Source organism: Mesoplodon bidens (assembly GCF_964165515.1).
Source record: "Mesoplodon bidens genome assembly, chromosome: 10".
Lineage (NCBI taxonomy): Eukaryota > Metazoa > Chordata > Mammalia > Artiodactyla > Ziphiidae > Mesoplodon > Mesoplodon bidens.
In genome coordinates this window covers 3,236,328-3,262,758 of record NC_138172.1, presented here as the reverse complement: position 1 = coordinate 3,262,758, position 26,431 = coordinate 3,236,328, and the positions used below count along the sequence as shown (strand labels likewise).

At 44.3% G+C, this 26,431-nt stretch overlaps 1 protein-coding gene across 2 annotated transcripts in view; it reads right to left on the bottom strand.

Moving 5' to 3' along the window:
* Positions 1–26,431, bottom strand: part of LSM3 (LSM3 homolog, U6 small nuclear RNA and mRNA degradation associated) — a 108,187-nt gene that overhangs the window by 75,666 nt on the left and 6,090 nt on the right. Inside the window, exon 4 of one of the 2 annotated variants that reach the window (XM_081245998.1) lies at positions 22,285–22,690. The exons of the other annotated variant lie outside the window; for it this stretch is intronic. Within the exon in view, the coding sequence (XP_081102124.1) occupies positions 22,610–22,690 (81 nt within the window). The 3' untranslated portion in view covers positions 22,285–22,609. Of the gene's footprint in view, positions 1–22,284; positions 22,691–26,431 lie in introns of those variants that run through there. 2 annotated transcript variants of the gene reach the window in all.

Here is a 26,431-nt window from a genome sequence, read left to right as displayed (position 1 = left end):
CAGTGTTAAAGAAGAATTAACACAAACAACCCTTCTCAATTCTTCTAAAGAACAGAAGAGGAAACACTTCTTTTTTTTTTTTTTGCGGTACACGGGCCTCTCACTGTTGTGGCCTCTCCCGTTGCAGAGCACAGGCTCCGGACGCGCAGGCTCAGCGGCCATGGCTCATGGGCCCAGCTGCTCCGCGGCATGTGGGATCTTCCCAGACCGGGGCACGAACCCATGTCCCCTGCATCGGCAGGCAGACTCTCAACCACTGCACCACCAGGGAAGCCTGAGGAAACACTTCTTAACTCATTCTATGAAGTCAGTATTAATCTGACCAAAGCCAGACATAGACATCAAAGAAAACTAAAAACCAATATACCAATAAGACTATAGATGCAAAAATTTGTCAACATAATACTAGCAAACAGATTCTAGAAGCATATTAAGAAGATTATATATATAACCAAGTTGAATTTATCCCAAGAATGCAAGGGTGGTTCAACATACAAAAAGTAATCAACCAAATACACAATATTAATAGAATGAAGGGGAAAAAAACCCAACTGTGATCATCTCAATTTATGCAGAAAAAGGAGTTTACAAAACCCAACATCTTTTCATGATAAAAAATGCTCAGCAGGGCTTCCCTGGTGGCACAGTGGTTGAGAGTCCGCCTGCCGACGCAGGGGACACAGGTTTGCGCCCCAGTCCAGGAGGATCCCACATGCCGCGGAGCGGCTGGGGCCGTGAGCCATGGCCGCTGAGCCTGAGCATCTGGAGCCTGTACTCCACAGCAGGAGAGGCCACAACAGTGAGAGGACCGGCGCACCTCAAAAAAAAAAACAAAACTCAACAAATTATGAATAAAAGGGAAATTCCTCAACATGGTAAAGGCCACCTATGAAAAACCCACAGCTAACATCATAGTTAATGATGAAAGACTAAATGCTTTCTAAGATCATGAACAATACAAGGCTGTCCACTCTTACCATTTCTATCCAATATTGTATAGGAAGTCCTGCCTAGGGCAATTAGTAAAAAAAAAAAAAGACAGCTAAAAATGGCAAGACTTCCCAAAGTGATCAACAGATTCGGTGCAACCTTTATCAGAATTCCATCTGCCTATTTTGCAGAAATGGATGAACTGATCCTAAAATTCATATATAATTGCAAGGGACCTTGATTAGCCAAAACAATCTTGAAAAAAATACAAAGTTGGTGGACTCACACTTTCCAATCCCAGGACTTACTAAAATGCTATGATAATCAAGGCAGTATGCTAATCACACACAAAGAAGTGAAGTTAGAACCTTACCTAATAAAATATTTAAAAATGAACTCAAAATAGATCAAAGACCTAAACATAAGAGCTAAGACTATAAAACTCTTAGAAGTAAACATAGGATTTAATCTTCATGGCCTTAAATTTGGCAATAAATTCTTAAATATGGCACCAAAGCACAAGCAACAAAAGAAAAATATATAAATGGGACTTCATCAAAATTAAAACTTTTGTGTAAGAAAGGGTTCTATCAAGGAAGTGAAAAGGCAACCTATAGAATGGGAGAAAATATTTGCAGACCATATATCTGACAAAGAATTAATATCTAGAATAAATAAAGAACTCCTACAACTCAACAACAAAAACAAGAAAACAACCCAGTTAAAAAAATGGGCAAAGGACTTGAATAGATAGTTCTTCAAAGAAGATATAGAACTGGACAATAAGTACATGAAAAGATGCTCATCATCATTAATCACTAGAGAAGTGCTAATTAAAACAACAATAAGATATCACTTCACACCCACTAGGATGCCTATGATTTTAAAAAATGAAAAATAACAAATGTTACTGAAGATATCAAGAAATTGGAACTCATATTACACACTACTGGTGGGAATGTAAAAGGTGCAACTGCTGGGAAAAAGAGTTTGGCTGTTCCTCTAAAAGTTAAACACAGGGACTTCCCTAGTGGCGCAGTGGATAAGAATCCGCCTGCCAATGCAGGGGACACGGGTTCGATCCCTGGTCCGGGAAGATCCCACATGCCACGGAGCAACTAAGCCCGTGCGCCACAACTACTGAACCTGCGCTCTAGAGCCCGCGAGCCACAACTACTGAAGCCTGCATGCCTAGAGCCTGTGCTCCACAACAAAAGAAGCCACCGCAATGAGAAGCCTGTGCACTGCAACGAAGAGTAGCCCCTGCTCGCCGAAACTAAAGAAAGCCCGCACATGGCAACGAAGACCCAACACAGCCAAAAATAAATGAATAAATTTTAAAAAATTAAGAATAAAAACGTTAAACACAGAATTACCATGTGAACCAGCAATCCACTTCTAGGTATATACACAAAAGAACTGAAAACAGATGTTCAAGATAAAACTTCTACAAGAATTTCATAACAGTACTATTCATAATAGCCAAAAGGCAGAAACAACCGAATATTCACTGATGGATGAATGGATAAACAAAATGTTGTATATCCATACAATGGAATGCTATTTGGTCATAAAAAGGAATGAACACTGATCCATACTTCAACATGGATCAACCTTGAAAACACTGTGCCAAGTGAAAGAAGCCAGATACAAAAGGCCATATCTTGTATTATTCCTTTTATACAAAACATACAGAATAGGTGAATCCATGGAGACAAAAAGCAAATTAGTTGTCAGGGGCTGGGGTAAGGAAGAAATGAGGATTGACTGCTGAATGGGTATGAAAATGTTCTGGAATGAGATAGTGATGATGGTCACATAATATTAGGAATGCACTAAGGTCACTGAATTGTAACTTTAAAAAGGCTAAAATGGTGAATTTTATGTTATGTGACTTTTACCTCAATAAAAAAACACAGCACCCCAATCCCACAGAATATCACCCCTAGGCTGGCATCTTAACTTTGCTTCAAAGAGGCCCTTCCAACACTCTAGTGGGCCAAGAGTAGCTTCTGGTGACACATTCCCTGGGAAGATCAGTGGGTCCTGGGATCACGTGCCCATTGCCATACATCCTTTGTCATTAAGTGAGTCCCTTGGTATAAGACAAGGTAATGTGGGATCTTATGAAGATAAGTCAGACTCTTTGTAAGTTCTCAGATGGTGGTGCTGGCTGTCACCCTGTTGGCAGGAGAGGCAATGAGAAGCAGATGCTGGCTGCCGGAATTTGGGTCTGGATACAATGCACTGTAAAGGCCTGATGGGATAAGGGTGAGAAACCAACAGTGCATCTTTGAAAAACAGAAGTTCAAAACAAATGACAATGAAAACACAATGACTCAAAACCAATGGGATGCAGCAAAAGCTGTTCTAAGCGGGAAGTTTATAGCAATACAATCCTACCTCAAGAAACAAGAAAAATCTCAAATAAATTACCTAACCTTACACCTAAAGCAACTAGAGAAAGAAGAACAAACAAAACCCAAAGTTAGTAGAAGAAAAGAAATCATAAAGATCAGAGCAGAAATAAATGAAATAGAAACAAAAAAAAATAGCAAAGATCAATGAAAGTAAAAGCTGGTTCTTTGAGAAGATAAAGAAAATTGATCAACCTTTAGCTAGACTCATCAAGAGAAAAAGGGAGAGGACTCAAGTTCATAAAATTAGAAATGAAAAAGGAGAAGTTACAACTGACACTGCAGAAATACAAAGGATCGTAAGAAACTACTATAAGCAACTCTATGCCAATAAAATGGGCAACCTGGAAGAAATGGACAAATTCTTAGGAAGGTACAAGCTTCCAAGACTGAACCAGGAAGAAATAGAAAATATGAACAGACCAATCACAAGTAATGAAATTGAAACTGTGATTAAAAATCTTCCAACAAACAAAAGTCCAGGACCAGATGGCTTCACAGGCGAATTCTATCAAGCATTTAGATGAGAGGTAACACCTATCCTTCTCAAACTCTTCAGAAAAACAGAAGTTCAAACCCATGTAAATCTTCCTAACTGAGGTAACTTAGGCCATGCTAGCGCTCTGGGCAGCGGACCCCTGGAAAAGTGAGATGTCTTTCTACTTCTAAAAAAACCAAAGCTCCATTTATGATGCAACATGGTTAGCACCTATCTATGTACACTGTCTCCACTGATTCTTTTAGAAGTTCTTCAGGATGAATGTCCTCACTGTGCAAATGCGGGAACTGCTGCCTATAAGTCTAAGTAACTGCAATGTGATCACAGGACTAAGAGGTGGAGGTGGAGGTGAACAGGGCTGTTACACTCCATGATCCGTGCTGTTTCTTTAATGAGGTTTCGCAAATACATGGCACATCTGCTACCATCACCTGCTCCAGTGCTCCTGGAACATATTATTAATCAATCATGGCTTCCTTTCCCTCTGAGTCTGGACTCAGCTGTACCATCCTCTGCAAGGCAGCCACTCTAAAAAACTGGCACTTAGGATGAAAACTCCTCTACTGCCCTAGCATCACACAGCACACTGCCTCCTTCTGTCTGAACTGGCATCTCCTGAATCTACTTTTGAGGCAACAGAAAATCCCAGGTCTATACAGAAGACCCCTCTAGGATGTGGCCACTTCTTACCTGGGGCCAGAATGATGTGTGGTTGTGAAGCCCGGGAAGCAGTGGGCCAACTGAAGACAGAGACAAGGGTCAGGAACTGAAAGAAACAGGAGGAAATAAAGGCAGGAGGTGAGGGTCCCAGCCCCACGTCTGCTTCATTTCCAGGAGGAAGCAAGTGGCTCAGGCCGGGCCAATCAGTCCCAGGAACTCAGGCCCATCATAATGAATCCCGGAACTCTGTTTGAAATTTTGGGAAAGAGGTAAGATGGCTAAGTTGTAGAATGTCCCCTTGGCGCTTCTGTGGCCATCTTGCCAGCATGAAGGGAGCGCCTGGCTGAGAACAGAGTCAGCAGAACTAAAGCAGAGCCAAGGGATAGAGCGAGAGAGTCCTGCTGAAACGGCTCGAGCCCTGGATGTAGCCATGTCTAGTCAGCTCCTGCTGCTCCTTTCTTTTTCCTAAGCCAGTTGGAGTTATTTGTCAATTGTCAATGAAAAAAATCCTGGTTAAGACAATCTATTTGTCTTCCATAGCTGTCCTTTGCCTCAATTATTGTTTAAAAATATGCGCCTCATCTTCTGTGTGGATTGAGCATCTCTTCACTCATCTTTGCCCAAATCACTACCCCTGCCCCACTCTTACTGCTGTGCGCCAACCTACAGGCCCCTCCTGGGCTATCTGCTCAAACTCCCCCAGGTTTATGAGATAGCTGCCTGGTGAGCCTCTGTGCGTCTTTTGGAAAACCTCCTTCTTCTAAGACAGGAAACATTGTGTTTGATACACAGTGTTCCCGATGAAGAAATCATGACATCAAATCCTCTCAGACTGCAGTGCCAGGAAAATATAGGTACTATTAATCACACAGTTATTCAGTGATGGGGCCAGGATTCAATCAGGGTGTGTGGCTCCCAAGCTCACTGCCACCAGTGAAGTATCCTGTCCCTGTTCAGTAAGTGGCTATGATTGTTGTTACTAACAATGATAATCAGTCACTGCAACGTAATGGCCTGATCACCGGCCCTACCCCATCTTCCAACTACTCCAATTCGCTTTATAAGAAATAATCTACAGCTGGATAAGAAGTGAAGTAGCCATGTTAGGATCTGTACTCCAGAATGGAGAAAGTCACCTGAGGCAGACACAAAGTTTCCTTGTCCCATAGCTGTCTTTTTCAATATAATAAGTTTCAAAAAACCAGTTTTCCTGGGCATATATCTGGAGAAAATCAGAATTTGAAAAGATACATGCATCCCAACGTTCATAGCAGCACTATTTACAATAGCCAAGACATGGAAAGAACCTAAATGTTCATCAACAGAGTAATGGACAAAGAAGATGTGGTATGCATATACAATGGAATATTACTCAGCCATAAAAAGAAGGAAAAAATACCATTTGCAGCAACATGGACGGACCTAGAGATTATCATACTAAGTGAAGTAAGTCAGACAAAGACGAATACCATATGATATCGCTCATATGTGGAATCTAATTTTTAAAAAATTATACAAATGAACTTATTTACAAAACAGAAACAGACTTAAAGATACTGAAAACAAACTTATGGTTACCAAAGGGGAAATGTGGCAGGGGGAGGGATAAATCAGGAGCTTGGGATTAACATAAACACACTACTATATATAAGATAGAAAGCCAACAAGGACCTACTGTATAGCACAGGGAACTCTACTCAATATTCTGTGATAACCTATATGAGAAAAGAATCTGAAAAAGAGTGAATATATGTATACGTATAGCTTAACTGAATCACTGTGCTGTACACTTGAAACTAACACAACATTGTAAATCAACTATACTCCAATAAAATAAAATAAAATAAACAGTTTATTTGGTACAATAAAAGCTGGGTCAATCCATACTTTATTACCTGGCTATCTCTCGTCTACCAATCTTACCTGGGCATTGTAGGTGATATGAATTATGAACCTAGGAGCTAAGAACTGTGTGGGTTCCAGGCCTAGCTCTGCCATGAGCCGTGTACAGCTTCAGGCCACTTTCTTCTCTTCTCTGAACATCACTTTCCACGTCCGTAAAATTGGAAGGTGGGTATGTGTGCATGTGTGTGCGAGGTCTGACTAGAGTGATATTTCCCAAAGTGTTTTCCAGTAGGCATTTTTCAGAAGTTAAAAAAAATCCCCCCCCATCCCCCTGGCCCATTAATTTTGGGAACACTGGGTGGGACCAAGTTAAACAACACTATATTTACTGCAGGGCTTCTTGGAAACTTCAGTCTGCTCTTATGCATTGTGACTCTGACAGGAAGGCAGAGCACACAGCAGTTCCCAAACTTAGTTGACAGAGGAAATTTTTCTAGGTACACTCTCTTACGGGGGAGTTGTTTTGTGAAACAGAATTTAGGAAAAGTTAGATTAGGGGATCTGTAGGATCCCTTTCAGCTCTGAGAAGTTTTAACTCAAAATTCACTATTTTGGCCTCAGGCTCCGTGAGATGTTAAGCTACATCCTGAATCATGAAAGAAAAAAATAATTATGGTCAGTAAAGTTTAGATGGAGTTCAGTTGTAATTTATAGAATTCCAGTTGCTGAAAATGAGAGAACCCATAAGTGGATGGATGGTTACGATCCAATAAACCAAACATTCAATGAACTTGGACCATGCCAGTCAACAGAGGGAGCTATATTGTAAGCTGACCTCGTTACAAGTTTCCCTTTTGGAAATTCGAGGATATACAGGTTACCCTTTCTGTACTCCCAGAGTCTGGAAATACATAGTCACAAATTCATGGCTTGAGGAAAGTGACTTAGAGACTCTGAGCCGTAAAATCAAAATGGCTTTGAACCATTTCAAAAAGGCACCATTTCAGAAAGGAAAAAGAACTACCCGTTAGCAGGCATATTGTCTGCAGGAAAGCAAAGAAGCAAAATGAGCTAACGAGCATCTCACTGAACCTGCCTGGGGAAGAAATTAATTCTGTAGCATCCCTGATTACTAATTGTAAAAACGTGCACAATGCAATTTACATTCTATTCAGGGAGCTTTCTTCATTGTCTTATTTTGGTAAGTATAAAAAGAACTCATAGAAAAGGACTTCATGGATTCATTCTTGACTGAAGTCCTCTAAATCTATTTTCACTCAAAACTGAATTCTCCCGTCATGGGGGTTTTCAAGAGGCAGCTAGGTGCAGGGCAACGGGCGTGGCACTGGAGTCAGACATTTACTCGATGAATCTGTACTGGGTGGTCACTACGTGCCAAGCACCGGGAATACAGAAGTGACCAAAGCAGCCAGAAATCCCTATCCTGATAGAGTTGCCATCCTGGCTCTGTCACTTATCAGCTGTGTGAGCTTGGGCAAGTTATTTAATATCTCTGAGCCTTAGCTCATTATAGCATGGTCACAGGATTGCTGGGAAAGCTGTATGTCAGATTTTGTACGTGGAGTATCAAACCTAGGGCCAGGCACCTAAATGTCTTCTAGAAAGGGCAGTCAGGATAATGGCTCTTGCAGCCAGAGGGGGAGAAGGGAGTTCAGATAGATCCAGGGAGGCCTCACACTACAGGCAGATCCTTTGAAGAAGGTGCAGGATGAGCAGGGGCATCTGGGAATAATGGCTCACCTCCCCAAAGAAGCCCCACTTGTGTTCCTCGCCTTTCAACCGATCCCCTCACTTTCCCCAGGTTTGCCAGCATGAGCAGCTGCTGGGCTTGGTGACCTCTTAACCCCAGGGCCTGCCTGCTGGTCCACGTCCTCACACAGGGAACCAGCTTCCCTGACAGAAGTTCAGCCCTCACTGCTCTAGCCCCTTGGATACTCTCCAAGGTCACAGGCCTCACCGCAGCCTCACTGCCAGGCCAAAGGCATCCAGGAGGTGGTCGGCACAGATCCAGTCCCACTCCATCTGAATGCCGTTCACCCGCACATCCTGCCCAGCCTGCCGCCGTCTTGCCTCATGTCCTTGAGCTGCTAGCTTCCCCCTCTGAGTCGGGTTCTCCTCTGTAGACTGAAGGGATTTGGTCAGACTGCCCTATGGATGTCCCCCAGTTCTGGGGTTCTACAAGGTTCCTCTCACAGGATACCTGGCAGAGATCTGGAATTAGTCAAACTTCAGTTTTTCCATTATTACTTGCGCTTTCGGGGCTCAGTTTTTCTACCTGTAAAAATGGGGTTAATAATGCCTACTTCTAAATCAAGACTGTTGACATGGTGGAGAGAACATGGATCTTGAATCGGACAGACTTGAGTTTGAATATTGGTGTCACTATTTGCAAGGCCGGTCACTTCTGCTCTCTGGAAGCCTCAGTTTCTTCATCTGCAAAATAGGCATATGGCACCTACCTTGAAGAATTGTAGAAGTGAGGCAAGCTACGCATCATACCTGCACATAGTAGATGATCAATAATTGGCAGCTCTTATTATTATTGTGGTTGTTATTTACTCTAAAATAAGTGCCTGATTAAAAGCTGGTACCATCCCCAATTTCCACCACCGTGCTCACCCTCTCTGGGTCTCTGAGGCTGGGGTTACTCCTGCCTCTAATCAGTGATGGGGCTTCTATGGCTGAAAGCTACATCCAGAGGGGTCTCAGTGGCTGCAACAAATTCCTTTTAGGCTGCAGAGTCCATGGTCCATGCAACACTTCCTGTTGAAAGGTGTGTTCTCAAATACATATGATGTGCCCTCAAATACACAATACCCTACTCGGCCTCTTCTTCTGGGATCCTAATTCTGGTTCATGCTTTGTAGTGGATATAAAGCCATCCTTTCTTTAAGAGATTTGAATCTCAAATTTTCCCATGACCTCACCCATCGCCGCCATTTGTCCCATGCTCTGCTGTACAGCCGGGACTGTCGTTTCAGAAGAGCACGTGACACCGAAAGGGACTAGAATTCCTGAATCTCAGGGTCAGAGGGGGATGAATGGTACTTAGTTGAAACCCTCTTCTGGTGCTTGAACTTTCTCTACTCCACCCTCTGATGAGGGGTCCTTCAGCCTATCCTTAGTTACCTCCAATGACGGGGAACTCACTAAACACAAAGGTGGTCGCTTCATCACCTACCCGGTTGCCAGTTAGCTGCCTGGCTTGCTTGAAAAAGCATCGATCAACAGTGAAAGAAAAGCTTCTCTCACAGGTAAGTCATCTGTGAATTGTAGTTCCGAAGAACAATACTGTTTTCTTGTCCACCCCGCTCTCTAACTCTGAACTTTGTGGCCACAAGAAATAGAGATATGACATTTTTCTCTAGAATAACAAAACTCTGTTAATGTGTCTCTTTTATTCACCCACCCGCTAGACATTCCCACAAGGAATCTACTTTAGATGCCCAGAGAGGACGCATTTCAACTCTAAACATAATTAGCTTGCTTCCAGAAGGAGGAGGAGAGGCATTTATGGGCATAGATAAATCATATCTTTGGCCAAATACCCTCTTCTATTTTCCAACAGGGATCCCAGAGCAATTTCAGAACACAACACTGTTTTCCTTGTGCAGCTTCAGAAACCGAGGTGCAGAGAAGTGAAGGTCACCCAACAAATCAAGGGCAAAGGCATGAACTAAATCCCAGGAATCCAAGACCTCCCAGCATAGTAATTGATTCTCTAAGATAAATGTTTGTCTTGCTAACCAGGGAAATGTATTGTGGTCTTTACAGAGGGATTCTTGAGGCTCAGAATTATAAACAGGGAAACAGGGCCTGGTAATAAGTTGAGTGATTAATTGGCAGAGAAAGCTTTCAAGGAGGGAAAGGATCAATGAGCTGAAAAAAAATCAAACATCTTTTAGGAAGTTTCCCCGCTCTCTTACATTGTTTTAATTCTTCATGCTCGGTCTCATCATTAAACATTTTTGAAGTGGGTTTTTATTTTGTTTCTTGTTTTTTGCTTTTTCAGTTATTCTTCTGGTAAGGTTATTTGATTACATCTCCCACTTAGATTATTTCTTAGGTTAAATTGAACTTAACCTTTGCCCAGTGAAGCAGAACAGAGCCTTGCTTATCATAATGAAGTAAATGGGACCAAAAAGCCATGGAAACATAACCAGAAATGGCTGAGATACAGCACATTTTGTTTATTGCTGAGGAAAGGGGCACAGTGAGGGTTAGTGTCGAGGTCGCGGGCCATAGGAGCTGTGACAGCTCTGAGGGAGCCACCTGAAGAGTGGACCCACTCACAGCAGCAGCTTCTTGGAGGCAGCAGATCCCCAGCAGCAGGAGAGTATGGGCTCTGGGCTGAGATGATGGTTACCTTCCCAGCTCTGCCTTGCGCTTGCTGTGTGACTTCAGCAAGCTGGGCAACCTTTCTGAGTCTCAGTTTTCTCAGCCAGCTCTGGCTAACCTGGGAAGCTCCATGGGGGTAAGGGCTGTGTCTGCTGTGTTAATCAGTGTTTTCGTAGTGCCTAGTGGATAAGAGGCCCTTGGTAAATGTCTGCTAAATGAATGAATGGAAAAGGGTCATCGTGAAGATTAAATGAGAGATTGTAAGTAAAAGCCTAGGACATTTTAGATGCTCTTTAAACAGTAGTTCTTACATTGCCAGACTCCTTCCATCAGTGTCTAGGCCGGCAGGAGTCTGGCGTTGCATCGTAGAGCAGCCCCTTGTCCTGCGGGTGAGGGAACTGAGGTCTGTCTGTTCATTCATTTAACGCACACACGTGAGGTGCCTCCTAGCTGTCAGGCACTATACTGGGGGTATACCAAGACACATCAAATCTCTGTGATGATGAAGCTCACGTCCAAGTGGGAAGAGACAGTAAATGAGTAGACAGGTGTATAAACAAGAATACTTTTACGTGCCGACCGAGCGCTAGGAGAATAAGAAAGCAGGTGACGTGATAGAGAGGGTCTGACAGTGGTGGCTGGGGGCCGCATTAGATGGGGTGACCCGCTGGGGCCTCTCTGAGGAGGTGACAGAGCAGTAGAGACCTGAATGACCAGAAGGAGACAGTCAGACTTAACTCGGCAGCCAGACTGCTCCGGATCACTGCTGCTTCCTTGGTTTATTTTGGTGTTTGTTCTCATAGGTCTTTTTTCGAGGGGAGGGGACGTGACTCTTATTCTGATATAATTTTAAATTATAGAAAAGTTCTGAAATAGAATAAGAAACTCACACATCTTCTAGATTCACCAACTGTTAATGTTTTGCCCTCTTCTCTCTACTCTCTCTCTCTAAACATATTACGTTATACACATATACATACACACTCACACACGCATACTTTTTCCAGACCATTTGAGAGTATATATTGCAAACATACTGCCTCATTACCCTATACTTCAGTGTGTATTTCCTAAAATAAGAACATTCTTGGGACTTCCCTGTAGGTCCAGTGGTTAGGACTTCGCCTTCCAATGCAGGGGGTGTGGGTCCGATCCCCGGTTAGGGAGCTAGGATCCCACATGCCTCGCCGCCAAAAAAACCAAAACATGAAACAGAAGCAATACTGTAACAAATTCAATAAAGACTTTAAAAATGGCCCACATCAAAAGAAAAAAATAAATCTTAAAAAAAAAGAACATTCTCTTACACAACCACAGCCCGTATTTAAACTTTGTCAATTGCTCCTACAATGACCTTTTAAAATGACATATATTTTTCTGGGTCCAGGATCTCATACAGCATTTAGTCCTTACATCTCTTTAGTCTCCTTTAATCCGGAACACTTCCCTAGCCATTCTTTGTCTTTCTCAAACCTTGACATTTTTTAAGCACGCAGGCCAGTTACTTTGTGACCTGTTGCTCTTATTTGGGTTTCCTGATGCTTCCTGAGGAACAGATTCAGGTATGCCTTTTTGGCAGGAACACCACGGAACATACACTCTGCCCTCCTCAGCACCTCACAGCAGGAGGCACGTGGTGCTGGGCTGTCCCGGGGTGGGTGATGCGAACTTTGACTGCTGGGTGAAGGTGGTCTCTGCCAGGTTTCTCCACTATAAAGTTACTATTGTCCCCTTTGTAATTAATAAATCATTTGTGGGGAGGTACTTTTAGAATATAAATATTCTGTTCCTCAAACTTTCACCCATCAGTTTTAGCATTCGTGGCTGATTTTCTCACTCCATCTTTCCTTCTATGCTTATTAGTTGGCATTCTACTGCAAGGAAGTTTTTCCTTCTCTTTCATTTATTTAAACAATAATTTATTTCCTTATAGCACTACAAACCCATTGGCTTTTATTTTATTCAACAGGTTATAATCCACTACTGCCAGATTTGTCTCCTATTTGGCCAACGAGAGCCCCTTTATCCCAGCCTCTGTGTTTTTTTGACGTGTCCCCATCATTCTTCAAGCATTTCCTTGCTTTCTGGCACAAGATGTTTAAGACTCATCTTGCACTTTCCCTGCACGAGCCATGGAATCAGCCTTTTCTCCAACAAGCCTTTTGGTACTAAAAGACACTTAGAATCCAAGCTCTAGGTGCCAGGTAGGCTCCTGCTACCAGCGCATTACTGCTCTTAGGCTCTCGCAGGGGACAGAGCTAGAAAGCTTCTCAAATGTTAATGTGCAGGAGGCACTGGGATATTGTCAAAGTGCAGATTCTGATTCAGTTGGTTGCATTTACCAGCTGGTGTCAGGTTCTGCTTTTCTAACAAGCTTCCAAGTGATGCTGACGCTGCTGGCCCACAAGCCACCTCTTGAGCACCGAGGATATAGGACAATGGTTCTCAAACTTAGGCACGCGACAGAACCTGCAGGGTTTGTTCAAATACATACTCCCAGGCTCTACTTTTAACGTTTCTGATTCAGTAAGTTTAGGGTGGGGTTCCCAGGTGATGCTACTATTTCTGATATGGGACCACACTTTGAGAACCACTGATCCAGGACATTGGTTCTCAAACGTGGCTATATTGGAATTCCTGGTGAGCTTTGTTTTGTTTCGTGTTGTTCTTTTTTATTTTGTGGCTGCGTGGCATGCGGGATCTTAGTTCCCTGACCAGGGATGAAACCTGCACCGCCTACAGCGGAAGCGTGGAGTCCTAACCACTGGATGGCCAGGGAAGTCCCCTGGTGAGTTTGTTTGTTTTTTAAAACTACTGATCATTAAGGCCCCAGAGATGATGATTTAATTGGTATAGGATGCGGCCTGGGCACTGAGAATGTTATGACTTGCATAAGTGTTTCTACTGCTCAGCACAAGTTGAGAAGACTGTTCTAGAAAGAAGTAGGAGTAAATACAAAGGCCTTTGAGAGGGAATGAGCTTGACATTTTCAAGGGTCAGCAAGGAGGCCAGTGTGAAGGCCAGAGGAAGTGAGGTGAGAAAGGTCGGCAGGGGTAGGATCAGGGCGGGATGAGATGGGTGAGGTATGCAGAGGTCACTCTGGTGAGATGGGAAGCCACTGGAGACTTTAAGCACAGACGACATGACGTGAATGCCTTAACCATGACCCTCATCTGACAGTCCCGAGGCCAGCCCTCCTTATGCAGGTCCACAGGCTTTCTATCCAAATGAGTTAGAACTGTGACAAATAAAGGATGAATCATCTTCACGGCCTTCTCTTAGTGTTCCCTATATTTTAAGTACTGCCCATGGATTTTGTTCAGAATTACTTTCCAGAGCTTTGAAATCCTGAAAAAGTAAGTGTAGGCGTAGTAATAAGGTATTACCTCATGGAAGAAACACTTGGCAGATAGGGGACATCTCTAATCGTTGATAAACGCACCCCAGAGCGCTTTGCTTTAAGAAAACACAATGTGTGTGGCACGATGTCAACATACTTAATGTTACTGCACTGTACACTTAAAAGTGGTTAAGATGATAAATTTGATAGTTTTTTACAATTAAAAAAGATAATATTCATCATATATGTGAAAGACAAATCTACAAAGCTCTGAATTCTCTAATTTAACTTTTTTTTTGTTCTTCAGGAAAGTTACCATAGGTATTTCACTACCATATGGAAAACTCTATCATACCATTAAGAATAATGAAGAATTTAAGCCAAGAAAAAAAAATGTATAAAACCATGAATTTGGGAAATGGATAAAGTTGAGAGCAACCACTCACTTTAACAAAAGGATTCTTCACGTGAGGGATTTTGCCTCAGGTTCACCTAAGTAACAGTGTCCCTCCAGGGCACTAACAACAGGATTCACTTGACATGCAGCAACTGCGGAAACATAACCAGCCTGGAGAGAGAAGCTGATGAGAGGCCTTCCGTGATGTCAATTCCAACAAAGTGAAAATAACTTTGAGATTTCGCTTATCTGCTCTATCCCCTCAAGGTCATTGCACAATATGAGTGTGCTTGGATCCGACAGGATTCCTGGGACACAATTCACATTCTATTTTGATTCTGGCAGTTGGTAACCTTTCTTCTAGGAAATGGAACAACAACAACAAAAAAAACACCTGTTGGTGATATTCATGTCCTGAGCATGCGAGGGCAGGGAGGCTGCCCAGCGCAAACTGAGCAGAGGTGGGTGTGGCCCCGGGTAATTTTTAGCAACACTCCCGGGCCTGATAGTTGATGGCGGCCTGCAACCAGCTCTGTCAACCTGCCATGAAGATGACCTGTCCTTTCCCTCGGTTATTTGAGCCCTGGGTTTTTCCTGGGCAAGAGCTGACAGTGATGTCATCGTCTCGTGATGCTGCTGGGTGACCTTGTTCACAGACCTTGTTCCACTCATTTCTCTTGTACCCTAATATTGAACTGAGAAAAACACTGCTGAGAATCAAGGAGGGAGAGGGTCGAGACTGTGCACAAGGGAAGACCCCTTGACCTCTCATCTGATTTCCAAATCCTTTTCATGATTAGCTTTTATCCGACCCACTTTCTAGCAGTCCTCAGACTGGAAAAGCCTTTAAGGAAAAACAATGCAAAAAGAGATCAATGAGATTATTATTTTTTTAATGCTGTAGTAGACTCAGCCAGGCAGAAACTATGAACTCATAAGAACAGCTTTGATCCTTATTATAAGACAGAGAAATATTTACGACTGGTCTTTTGTACTATGGACCAACCACAGAGGCCTGAAAGGCAGACAGGAGGAGGCAAGAAGAACAGCACATGGAGCTGCTGGCTTAATTAAGGAAAACAAAGATATTCTGGGCTGCTACTGTATGCAGACCCTGAGCCAGATCCTGGGTGGATGCCAGTGAATGCTTAGCCTCTTCATGAGGTGGGCATGGCTACCATCCTCGGTTTATGGAGGAAGAAACTGAAGAGCAGAGGCCAGACCTGTTGTTCACCTAGTAAGCAGTGGTGCGGGGAAATGAATGCAAGGCTTCTTGACTCCAGGTCTGTAACGTTCACCTAGCACACAATTGTTGGCTTTCGAATACTATAACCAAGAGTTTTTCAAGAACTCCAAACTGAGGCTCTTTTAATCAGTAACAGAATGATCGCAGCCTTCCCCCCAACACACAATGCTTAAGCTGAAAGGACACTGCACAGATGAAGGTACTGAGGCTGTGAGCAGGTAAGAGGATCTGTTCAACAGCGGCAGCATCTGGACTCAAACCCTGACAAAAGCTCTCTCCGACCACCTGTCGACCACATGCACACACAGGACAGAGTGCTGACAAAAGGCATGTTGTTTGGGATGTGGTCTTGTCAACAATCTCATTTTAATTCAGTAAGATGTGGGCACGAGGGACATTTCACCCTACAACTTAGTCCCTGGGGCCTAACAGCACGCTGTTTTCTTTCCTTCTTTGATCCTGGCAGCAACAGATATTGTTGGGTTAGAGCTCCACAAACTGTGTGGATTTAAGGAAATAAGTGGCGCAGACTTTGCTGGCCAGCACGAATCAGCGCTGACTGCAAACCAAGAAACGTGGAGGCAAAGTAGAGAGCACAGCGCCACCTGCTGCCGACACCTGAGATGGCAGTGGAGGCACGCTCTGAGCTGGACGCTGGGTTAGGAGCACAAGCCCATGGTGGGGGCGTCAAATTCTCCCTGCATCTCCCTCATGTGAGGCCAGAAAGGGTGCGCGGCTTGCCAAAATTCACAAAACACGGATGAGAGATCTATTTCCACCTCTGTTCTTCCCACCAGGCCACCTGAGGGGAGAGCAGTCATTTCCCCTCACGGGAACGGACTCCCAGCCGTCCCCGGCCTCAAGGAGGAAGATCCCTCCCTTTGAGAAGGGAAGGCCCTTACTGGTGGTAACACCTCCCACGAGAGGGAACATGCCTGTGGCTCAGGCCCGCCATCTCTCTCCAGAAGAGAAGAGGAAACACAAGGAGAAGTGCCTGGTGCACAGCCCCAGGTCCTGCTTCATGGGTGTGAGATGCCCAGGGAGCCACGAAATCACCCACTGAAGCCACGTACATGGCAGCTTTGCACGTTGGCTGCTTCACTGTCCTCACCAGGCCACAGGAGGAAAAGCAGAACTTGCAGACACAGACAGCACTAAAAGCACTCTGAACCAAGATGAGTGTGAAACCATACCAATAAACAAGTTTTGAATTAAAAAAAAATGAGAGAGAGAGAGAGAGAAAGGAAGGGAGGGAGGGAGGAAGGAAAAGGAAGTGAAGTGTTACTGTGTGATCAGGAGGGGACTGTGCGGACTACACATCACGCAACGCCAGGGGCTGCGTGTGGGCCCTCAGGTCTTCCCCCTCCTGCTGTTGGTCTCCCTGCAGACCCCTGACCAGGCAACACTGCTCTCGCCTCAGAGCTTCTGCATGGCTCCCAGGGGCCTGGACTAAGGCTCCTTCCTGCTGCTCAGATGTCTGTTCAAACACTACCTACTACTTAGACCACCTTCCACTGAGTCGCGCTGTGTGCTCAACACCTGACCCTCCACGTGCCTCACGGCACCACCACTGTGCATTCAGCTTCTGTTTTCAGTCCTCCATGGACAGAGCCTGGCACTGAGAAGACATTTGAGAATAAATTTTAATGGACTGAATTAAATTATTTCACACTCATGGTCCTCCTGGAATCTATCTGGGGAGAAAGAGTGGGGATAGTTGAAATAGGATGAGTGAGTGACCAGAGCAAACTGAACAGGCCTCCCAGTACTGCCTCCCTTTCTGTGACTTCTGAACCGGGGGTCTGTGATGTGTCTGCAACACTCTAGACTCCGTCCTGGGCTCCTTACAGAAAAGCTTTCCAGCCCTTACAGGCTGACCTTAGGGCATAAGTAATTTGCCCAGCTGGCCCGTGGCACAGCTGGGATTTGTAGCCAGGTTTATCTGACTTGACCACATCTCCAGACTCTGTGGTCAGTCTTCCAACCCACCAAGGGCAACTCCAGGGGTCCTGTCAACACCTAGAGCCCAGATCCCCATACCACTGTAGGTGGGTAGGATGACTGCCAAGAAAAAAATTCCTCTGTTGTAATCAATATCAGAAACTGCGGTGGGGCATGCTACTTCCACGTGCAGGAAACTTCTAGAAGCAGCCAAGAAAATAAGAACCTACGTGCTCCAGGTATTAAAATTGAGCAATGGATCTAAAAGGAATTAAAACACTTGGCAGACTTCCCTCGTGGCTCAGTGGTTAAGAATCCACCTGCCGATGCAGGGGACACGGGTTTGAGCCCTGGTCCGGGAAGATCCCATATGCCGCGGAGCAACTAAGCCCGTGCGCCACAAATACTGAGCCCGCGCTCTAGAGCCCGTGTGCCACAACTACTGAGCCTGCGCGCCTAGAGCCCATGCTCCACAAAGAGAAGCCACCACAATACGAAGCCTGTACACTGCAATGAAGAGTAGCCCCTGCTCGCCACAACTATAGAAAGCCCGCATGCAGCAATGAAGATCCAACGCAGCCAAAAATAAATTTAAAAAAATAAAACGCTTGGCTTTCTTATTTTCTGGTGTTAGTTTTCCATGTAAATTGATAATTAGTTAGGTATCTACTTTGGCATATACTGCTATTCTCAGGTAAATGGTAATGGGGGCAAGATGGCTAGAAGGGCAAAGTGTCCACTTGTGGGCAGGACATCACAAGTATCTGGAAAACAATGTGCAATGGTACTTTGAAAGTACCATTTGCCCTGAATGGATAAAGAAGTTGCAATCTACATATATATATATAGATATATTTAAATGATGGAATATTATTCAGCCACGAGAAAAGAAGAAATCCTGCCATTTACAACAATGTAGATAGACCGTGAGGGCATTATGCTAAGTGAAATAAGCCAAACAAAGACAAGCACTGCATGTATCATATGTGGAATTAAAAAAAAAAAGGAAAAAGTCAAACTCATAGAAAAATGGTTTTCAAGGGCTGGAGGGTGGGAGACACAGGGAGAGGTTTGTATAAACATACAGACTTTCAGGTATGAGTAATATCTGACAATTTAATGTAAACCATGGTGACTAAGCTGACAACACCGTATTACATAATCTAAATTTGCTGAGAGTAGAACTTAAAGTTCTCATCACACAGACATACACACAAAAGATGAATATGAGGTGATGGATGTATTAACCAGATGGTGGGAATCCTTTCACAACGTATACTTAAATCACCACAATGCCCACTTTAAATATCTTACAATTTTGTCAATTATCCAATAAAGCTGAAAAAAAGAGTACCATTTACCCTTTCCACCCAGTGTTGTCACTGGCTTTCTTACGGTTTAATTACTCAGTCATTCAGCATTTATTGGGGACACACTCTTGGCCAAGCCCTTGGGCCGGGGTTGTGACGATGGACCCTGCTCACAAAAAGCCACTTGTTGGGTGGGGCTCGCTGTTTCTCACTCATATCATGCAAGTATCCCACCCTCCTCAGAGCTCTGAGGACTCCAATACCTACTCTCAGCCAAATACCCTCTTGTGTTGCAGGTCCCCCACCTTGGCCCCCCAAGAGGACTCGTTACTATCAGGCCCAGTCATGGAACACATCTAAGCTCCTTCCACACTGACTGACCCCGCTCAGGGTGCTCGAGGGCCTCTTACTAGATTCCAGAGTGATGGTTTCAAATCATGTCTGCTATGAGGTGTGTTCCAAGAAATTTGTTACTAATAATCAAGTATCAAAAGGGCTTATTTTTGTAGAAGTTAGAGGAGACTACAAATTACCCTTACGTAGCAGGCATTCTTTGTCTCCAGCTCCCATCCACTCTTTCCCCTGGTTCCCTTTAGAGAAGCTACCCCTCTCCACCCTCAGACCACATGGCACAGGCAGGGATAATCTGACTCTTAGTTCCAATCAGGACCCTGCATTCTCTTGGCCATGATGACTACCCATGGATCAGCACGTGAGCCAATTGAGAATGAGATCACTGCAGCTGGCAAGCAGGTAGGTTGTAAGCCTGGATCTGCTACCGGGCAGGGCTTGCCCAAGAATGAAATCCACATAGCTCAGCAGAGCTGAGGGACACAAACATCAATGAGTCTCTGGTTTCTGCCAGGATGACTCCTGGAATTTTCAGTGACTCTCCCTGTCTGGTGCAGGTGAGCATTGCTCACAGCTGGCAACTGCTCACACAATGGAACATTCCTCCCCTCTGACTACAGGCTAAAATCAGCGTAGGTATATATTACAGGCATTTCTTGTTTATTGTGCTTCACTTTATTGCGCTTTTTTACAAATTGTTTGTGGCAACACTGCATTATTGGCGCCATTTTTTCCAACAGCATTTGCTCAGTTCATGTCTGTGTCACATTTTAGTAATTCCTGCAATATTTCAAACTTTTTCATTGTTATATTTGCTATGGTGATCTGTGATCAGTGATCTTTGATGTTACTGTTGCAAAAAGATTTAGACTGGCTGAAGGCTCAGAGGATGGTTAGCATGTTTTAGCAATGAAGTATTTTTTAATTAAGGCATGTACATTTTTTAGACCTAATGCTATTGCACGCTTAATAGACTACAGTATAAACATAACTTTTACATGCCCTGGGAAAACAAAAAATCTGTGACACACTTTATTGCAGTGGTCTGGAACCAAACCTGCAATAGCCCCCCAGTGTGCCTGTGTATGTAATAAAAGGAAGTGTGAAAACAGCCTAGTTTGGGCAGATCTACAAAAAGCACTATTTAAAATGTGTGAAAATGGCCCACTTGTAGCTAATGCTTTTAGTCTTACTTGCGATACTCGTTACTCAGATTTCAATTTGGGCACATTTCATCTCAAAGCTGAGTGTGTAGTTCCACGTTCTGTCTGTCCATCTTTCTTTCTGGGAAGCCGTGACAATTCACGACAATCTCTTTCAGGAATCCACCAACACGGGGATCCAGGTATGGCATCTGCTTGAGAGGTTTCCAAAGGAAAAACGGGTAGAAGGCTCCCCTTGAGTTACGTGACACCGCGTTGCAGAAACCACGTCACCAGCTCCAACGACAGGCCGTCCAGCTGGCCAGAGCTCGGTGTGCTATGTGGCACCAGAAGTCCAAGGCATGGCTCCGGGGGCCCTCTCAGAGGGCAGCGCCCCTCCAGACCTGGAGAGAAAGCCTTGATGGGGGTCTGTGGCAGGACGCTGCTTAAGCGGCCCCTGCTGTGGACCGGGTCCCAGCTCCAACCCTCCAGGCAGGTAGCCTGAGCTCCAAAAGGGCTCGCAAAACCCCCATCTGGTAACATGCAGATAGTTATCCTGCAGTTAAATCTTTTGTTGCCCCCTCCCTGTATCTCAGCAGCCAGGAGTAAGTGGACATTTGTACGGGGCTGCTGAGTTTTCTGTGCACGCGATGGCAACTGTGTCCAATTGTAAGGTTCATGGTTTTCAGAAATGTGTGCATGTATACAAGTCCTCACAGCCAAAAAAAGTTCTGCTGTAACCTATCAATTTTAGGAGAAAAAAGAGAAAGATGACCAAGAACAGAGTAGAGGAAGTACTCAGGAATTAGGCACAGATATCAGATGCCACTAAAAATAAATGCAACGTGGAGAGAATCACAGAGTGGCCGTCATGGCTGTGGTGGACATTAGGAGCCAGAGCTGCACCACACGCCTGGCCCACTCACTCACACAGGTACTTCCTCAGACCCACAGACAAGCAACGAAAGCTCGTGGAGCTTCAGTTTCTCGTAACATCCTGCAGGAGAGTTGCTGCAGGAATTAAATAGGAAGACATACACAAAATGCCTTTGCCTGGTGTACTCTGTTCGACAAAAGGTGGCAATTATTACATGTATCACCATCAGCAGCACTTAGGCAAACATTCTACTCAGAAAGGGTGAACTAAAGGATCAACCACTTGCTACCATCAAACCACAGTCCCATTCCTTCAACAGTGAACAGGCTGCTATGACCAGGTTGTGTCCTGGGACTACTGAAGCCTGTGGACAAAGTGCGGGGTGGCGGGAGTGGTTCTCTCCTGTCTACTCACGTAAGGTAAGGCATCTGTCAGCTTGCCCACACTAGTTTTTTTCTTCTCCACGAACTTGCAGGAACAGGCACAATAAATACAACGAAACTTATTACACAACGTCTTAACGAAAGCATCTTTCTTGCATGTGGCTTAAAATATTGTGCATATGTTAGCATATTGTGCTAGATAATGGATTAACAACCACTGAAGCCTGGCCTTAGAAATAATCCGGCCAGAGAGAAGAGAACCAGGCTCCCATGTTCCACTGCAGTGCCAGTGTTTACGAGAGCCCCACCACCACGCCCGCCCACCCACGGTGCTCTTCTCTGTGCTCTCACGGCATCCCATACATGCACGACGCCATCAGTCCTGACCTCACTGTCCTGCAGTTACTGGCTTCAACAAACAACTGCCTTTCCAGAAGACTCCAGGGAGGGAAGCAAATGGACAAAACTGTCATTCCCAGGACTCAACTTGGTGCCACAAACACGGTAGATGCAACACAAAAGTGTACAAATAAAGTGAATGGAACACATGTGCTTATTTGAAAGAATTCACAAGACAGGAGACTGCGTTAAAAATCAAAAAAGGAAACATCAAATTTAATTTAAAGAAAGAAACCCAGAAATTGTCTGAAAAAACAATGGAGCAAATCAACTCCTGAAAAAGTTCTGCATCTCGGTGATCACATTTATTGGAAGGGTTGGAGAAAAATAAAAATGCCATTTAGCGTAAGAATTTGTGAGTTATCTGCAAATCAACTTATTTCAGAAGTGGAAGAATTCTTGGTTATTTCTTAAAATCAAAACGTACGCCGGTTTCTCTTTTGAATATCTTCTACATTTAAAGAGGCAATCATACAAAATCTCCTATTTTCCACACAGGATAAATTCTTTGTTTCAACCAACTCTCAATGGTGGGGCAACTAGCACAACACCGTCTCCCCGGACAAAGAGCATCGGAATATTCCGTTTTGTTGACTGGAAGAGGAAAAAAAAAACACAGAACACATTTATACAAATTTGTAGTAGTATTTATTTTTCGAGAGAGAAATTTGAAAACAAAAAACCATAGATTCATCATAACACAAACAAATTGCTTAAAAAACCTGTTCACTTACCTTTGTGGCACAAAGAACCACCTACTAACTGTTTCTTTTCCTGGAACACAACTGGGGCAGAGGCGTCAGCTATCCACCCAGCCCTTTCTGCCCCTCTTCTTGGCACACAGCTAGACCACATTTCTCATGCTCCCTGCCAACCAGATGGTGCCGCGGACTGGGTTTTAACCAATGGAAAGTGAACAGAAGTGATGACCAACCTCCCACAAAGACGCCCCTGTGTTCTCCCCCAGCCATGGACTCAGATTATGGAGAACCCTGGGGATGGCAGAGCCAGGAAGCCTGGGTCCCTGACTGAGCACCTGCAAGAAAGCTACTGCACTGACCGAAAACCTCACCAAAGACTGTTGTGTGGGTACAAATAAAATCCTACTGTGCTAAGCCCTCATGTGTTGCTTCTATGTGCTACTGCACTCATATACAGAATGGATACCTTTTGCATTAGCCTAGGGGACAAGCCTTAGGCTGTAAGGAAACAGATATGGAAGGTCTGAAATTTTCTCATGCCTTAGCAAAACATTAAGTAAAACTGTTGCCTGCAGTGACTCCAAAAGTAGCCTAAAAGATGTCCCAAACCTATAGGTTCTGGGGAAGAGGTTGGAAAAAGCCAAACATTAGTAGTGTTGCTGTTAACCTGATGCACTGGGCAGGGCAGTGTAAGGAAGAGATGAGCTTAGTTGAGAACTAGCTGGTTTTCAAGCAGAGATTATAAGAAACAGCATTCATGAGGTCATAAAAGCCAACTGTTTTTAGACTCCAAACTGTGGACAATAAGCAGGAAAAAAAGCTTTGAGGAACAAAGCAGCCCTGTAAATTTTCTCAGTTAAACAAACTCAGCCCTGAGGGGAAGATCAGATTAAGAGTGTCCCTTTCCCACCCAAATTTACTTTAGCAAATGACCCAAGGTAGTCAACATTAATTTGTGCGAGAGGAAGTTACACAAATTAGAGGTGAGGAACCGAAGAAATAAAGGTGTCTACAAGTTCTGTACAGAAAAAGACTTTGAGGAACTGGCCCAAAGAACTGATTGGAAATAAACAGATCAGAGATATGTGAAGTCATAAGTTTTTAAAGAAATGGTATTGCCAAAGAACCCGTACATAGCCTGGCTACAAAAAGCCTTTGACAATTTGAGTCTTCCAGCATAAGTGAGACGTTTCTGTGAACGTTCTGCAGCCCCCAGATTTACGAAATAAAAATACAGGTCGCAGGGCCTCCCTGGTGGCGCAGTGGTTGAGAGTCCGCCTGCCGATGCAGGGGATACGGGTTCGTGCCCCGGTCCGGGAGGATCCCATATGCCGCGGAGCGGCTGGGCCCGTGAGCCATGGCCGCTGAGCCTGCGCATCCGGAGCCTGTACTCCGCAACGGGAGAGGCCACAACAGTGAGAGGCCCGCATACGGCAAAAAAAAAAAAAAAAAAAAAAAAAAAATACAGGTCGCCCAATTGAATTTGAATTATAGATAAACGAAAAAGATTTTTTTTTAGTATGTCCCAAATATCGCACAGGACATACATGACCTAACCAAGGGATTTCTTCTACTACTCATGCCTCCCCAGGGGATCCATCACTGCGAAGGACCAGTAACTGCTCTACGTTCCCGTTCTTTCCTTTTCTGAAAGGGAGTTTTTATGGCAGCAGATATCCTGTCCCTGCTGTGCTACAGTGGAGGTGGGAGGGGCAATGACAATTAATTTATCCTTTTTAGCTTACAGGAATCTGTACCACAACTGAGCACATGTAGATCCAACAGAGAACTCCCTCTCCGCCAGGCAGAAAATATTGGTAATAGCTATGTCTTCAGAACTTTTTTAAAATGTAAGAACCATGTTTTATGAGCTTCTTGGGTACTGGAACTAACATAAAAGGAGAACCCGGGCTTCCCTGGTGGCTCAGTTGTTCGGAGTCCGCCTGCCGATGCAGGGGACGCGGGTTCGTGCCCCGGTCTGGGAGGATCCCACATGCTGCGGAGCAGCTGGGCCCATGAGCCATGGCCGCTGGGCCTGTGCGTCTGGAGCCTGTGCTCCGCGGCGGTGAGAGGCCTGCGTACCGCAAAAAAAAAAAAAAAAAAAAAGGAGAACCCCCAACAGTAAATTCAAGTAGTACCTATAAATGTAGTATGCTAAATCAAGTACACTTATGTGTCATCCATGAATGTATCTAACTCTTTCCCAGATAATACACTCTCAGGGCAGTGGTTCTCAAGTTTCAATGTGCGTAAGATCACCTTTAGCGCTGTTTCCTGGCTCCATGCCCAGAGATCCTCACTCAGTAGGCCAGGGTGTGGCCCATGAACCTGCATTTCTAACACACTCCAGGTCTGCCCATACTCCTGGTTTGAGGGACACACTCTGAGAATCACTCTCAGAGAAACAAGGATCATGTCTGCTGTCTGCTACTAGGGAGCAGCACTGCCTTCTGGTTTCCTTCCAGTTGCAAAAGGCAACCTAGTCTTACCATAACCAGTTAGTGAAGGAGTCAGCGCTCATCAAAATAACTGATATATTTTACTCAAATCCCTCACTCAGTGGTCATACTTCTGAACTAAAAAGTTCCAACCTTACCTTCATTTGGAAACCACTTCATCCGAAATGATTCTCTATTAATTCAATTATAGTTTTCTGGAGATACAAGTAAGCAGCTTCTATGATCACCCCCAAAGATCCCTGCCTCGTGGTGTTCACCCACTTGTGTAACCCCCTCCTTCTGAGTGTGGGTAAAATTTGTGCCTTGCTTCTAACCAGTACAATCTACAAAGTTAGTGGGATGTCACTATCATGATCAGGTTACCTAAGACAGTTATTTCCACCTTGCTAGCCAGCTCTCTTGCTGGGTTTGATGAAGCAAGCTGCCAGTGGTAGAGGCCCTGCAGCAAGGAACTGAGGCGCTCTCAGGCCAAAACCCTCGAGGAAATGAATCCTCTCAACAACCACGAAAGTGAGCTTAGAAGCAGAACCTTCCCCACTTTAGCCTTCAGATGAGACCCCAGCCCTTGTGCAGCCTTGAGAGAAACCCTGAAGCAGAGGACCCAGCTGAGCCTGGACACCTGACCCACACAAACTGTGAGCTAATAAATGTGTGTCCTTTTAAGCCACTAAGTTTTCGGCTGACTTGTTATATAAAATTCTGAGATATAAGGTCCAAATAACTGAGAAAATCATGAACAAAAACAGGGAACTGAGAATGGCCTCATTTTGAAGGTGAAGAACACCAGAAGTTTAGTTTTAAACAGACTGAGTTTGAGATAACATCCATCGTGGATATAGTTTCAATAAGAATATTGGAAATGAGAGAGTGAAGCTCAGAAAAGAAAAAAGCTGGAGACACAGATTTATCCATAATCATAATGGCCACCAATCACCACCTGCCACCAGCTTTACAAGCACCAAATTCAGTGCAACCTGTGAAAATCCTGGGAGGAAGGCACAATTATTGTATTGGCATTTTACAGAGGAGGTCCCTGAAGCTCAAAAAATTTCTAGAACTTGCCCAAGGTCCCATAACTAATCATCAGCAGCCAGGATCTGAACCGAGATCTGTTAAGCCAGAGCTCAAGCTTTCATGCTATACTATTATTACAGATTGATGGCTTATAACAAACA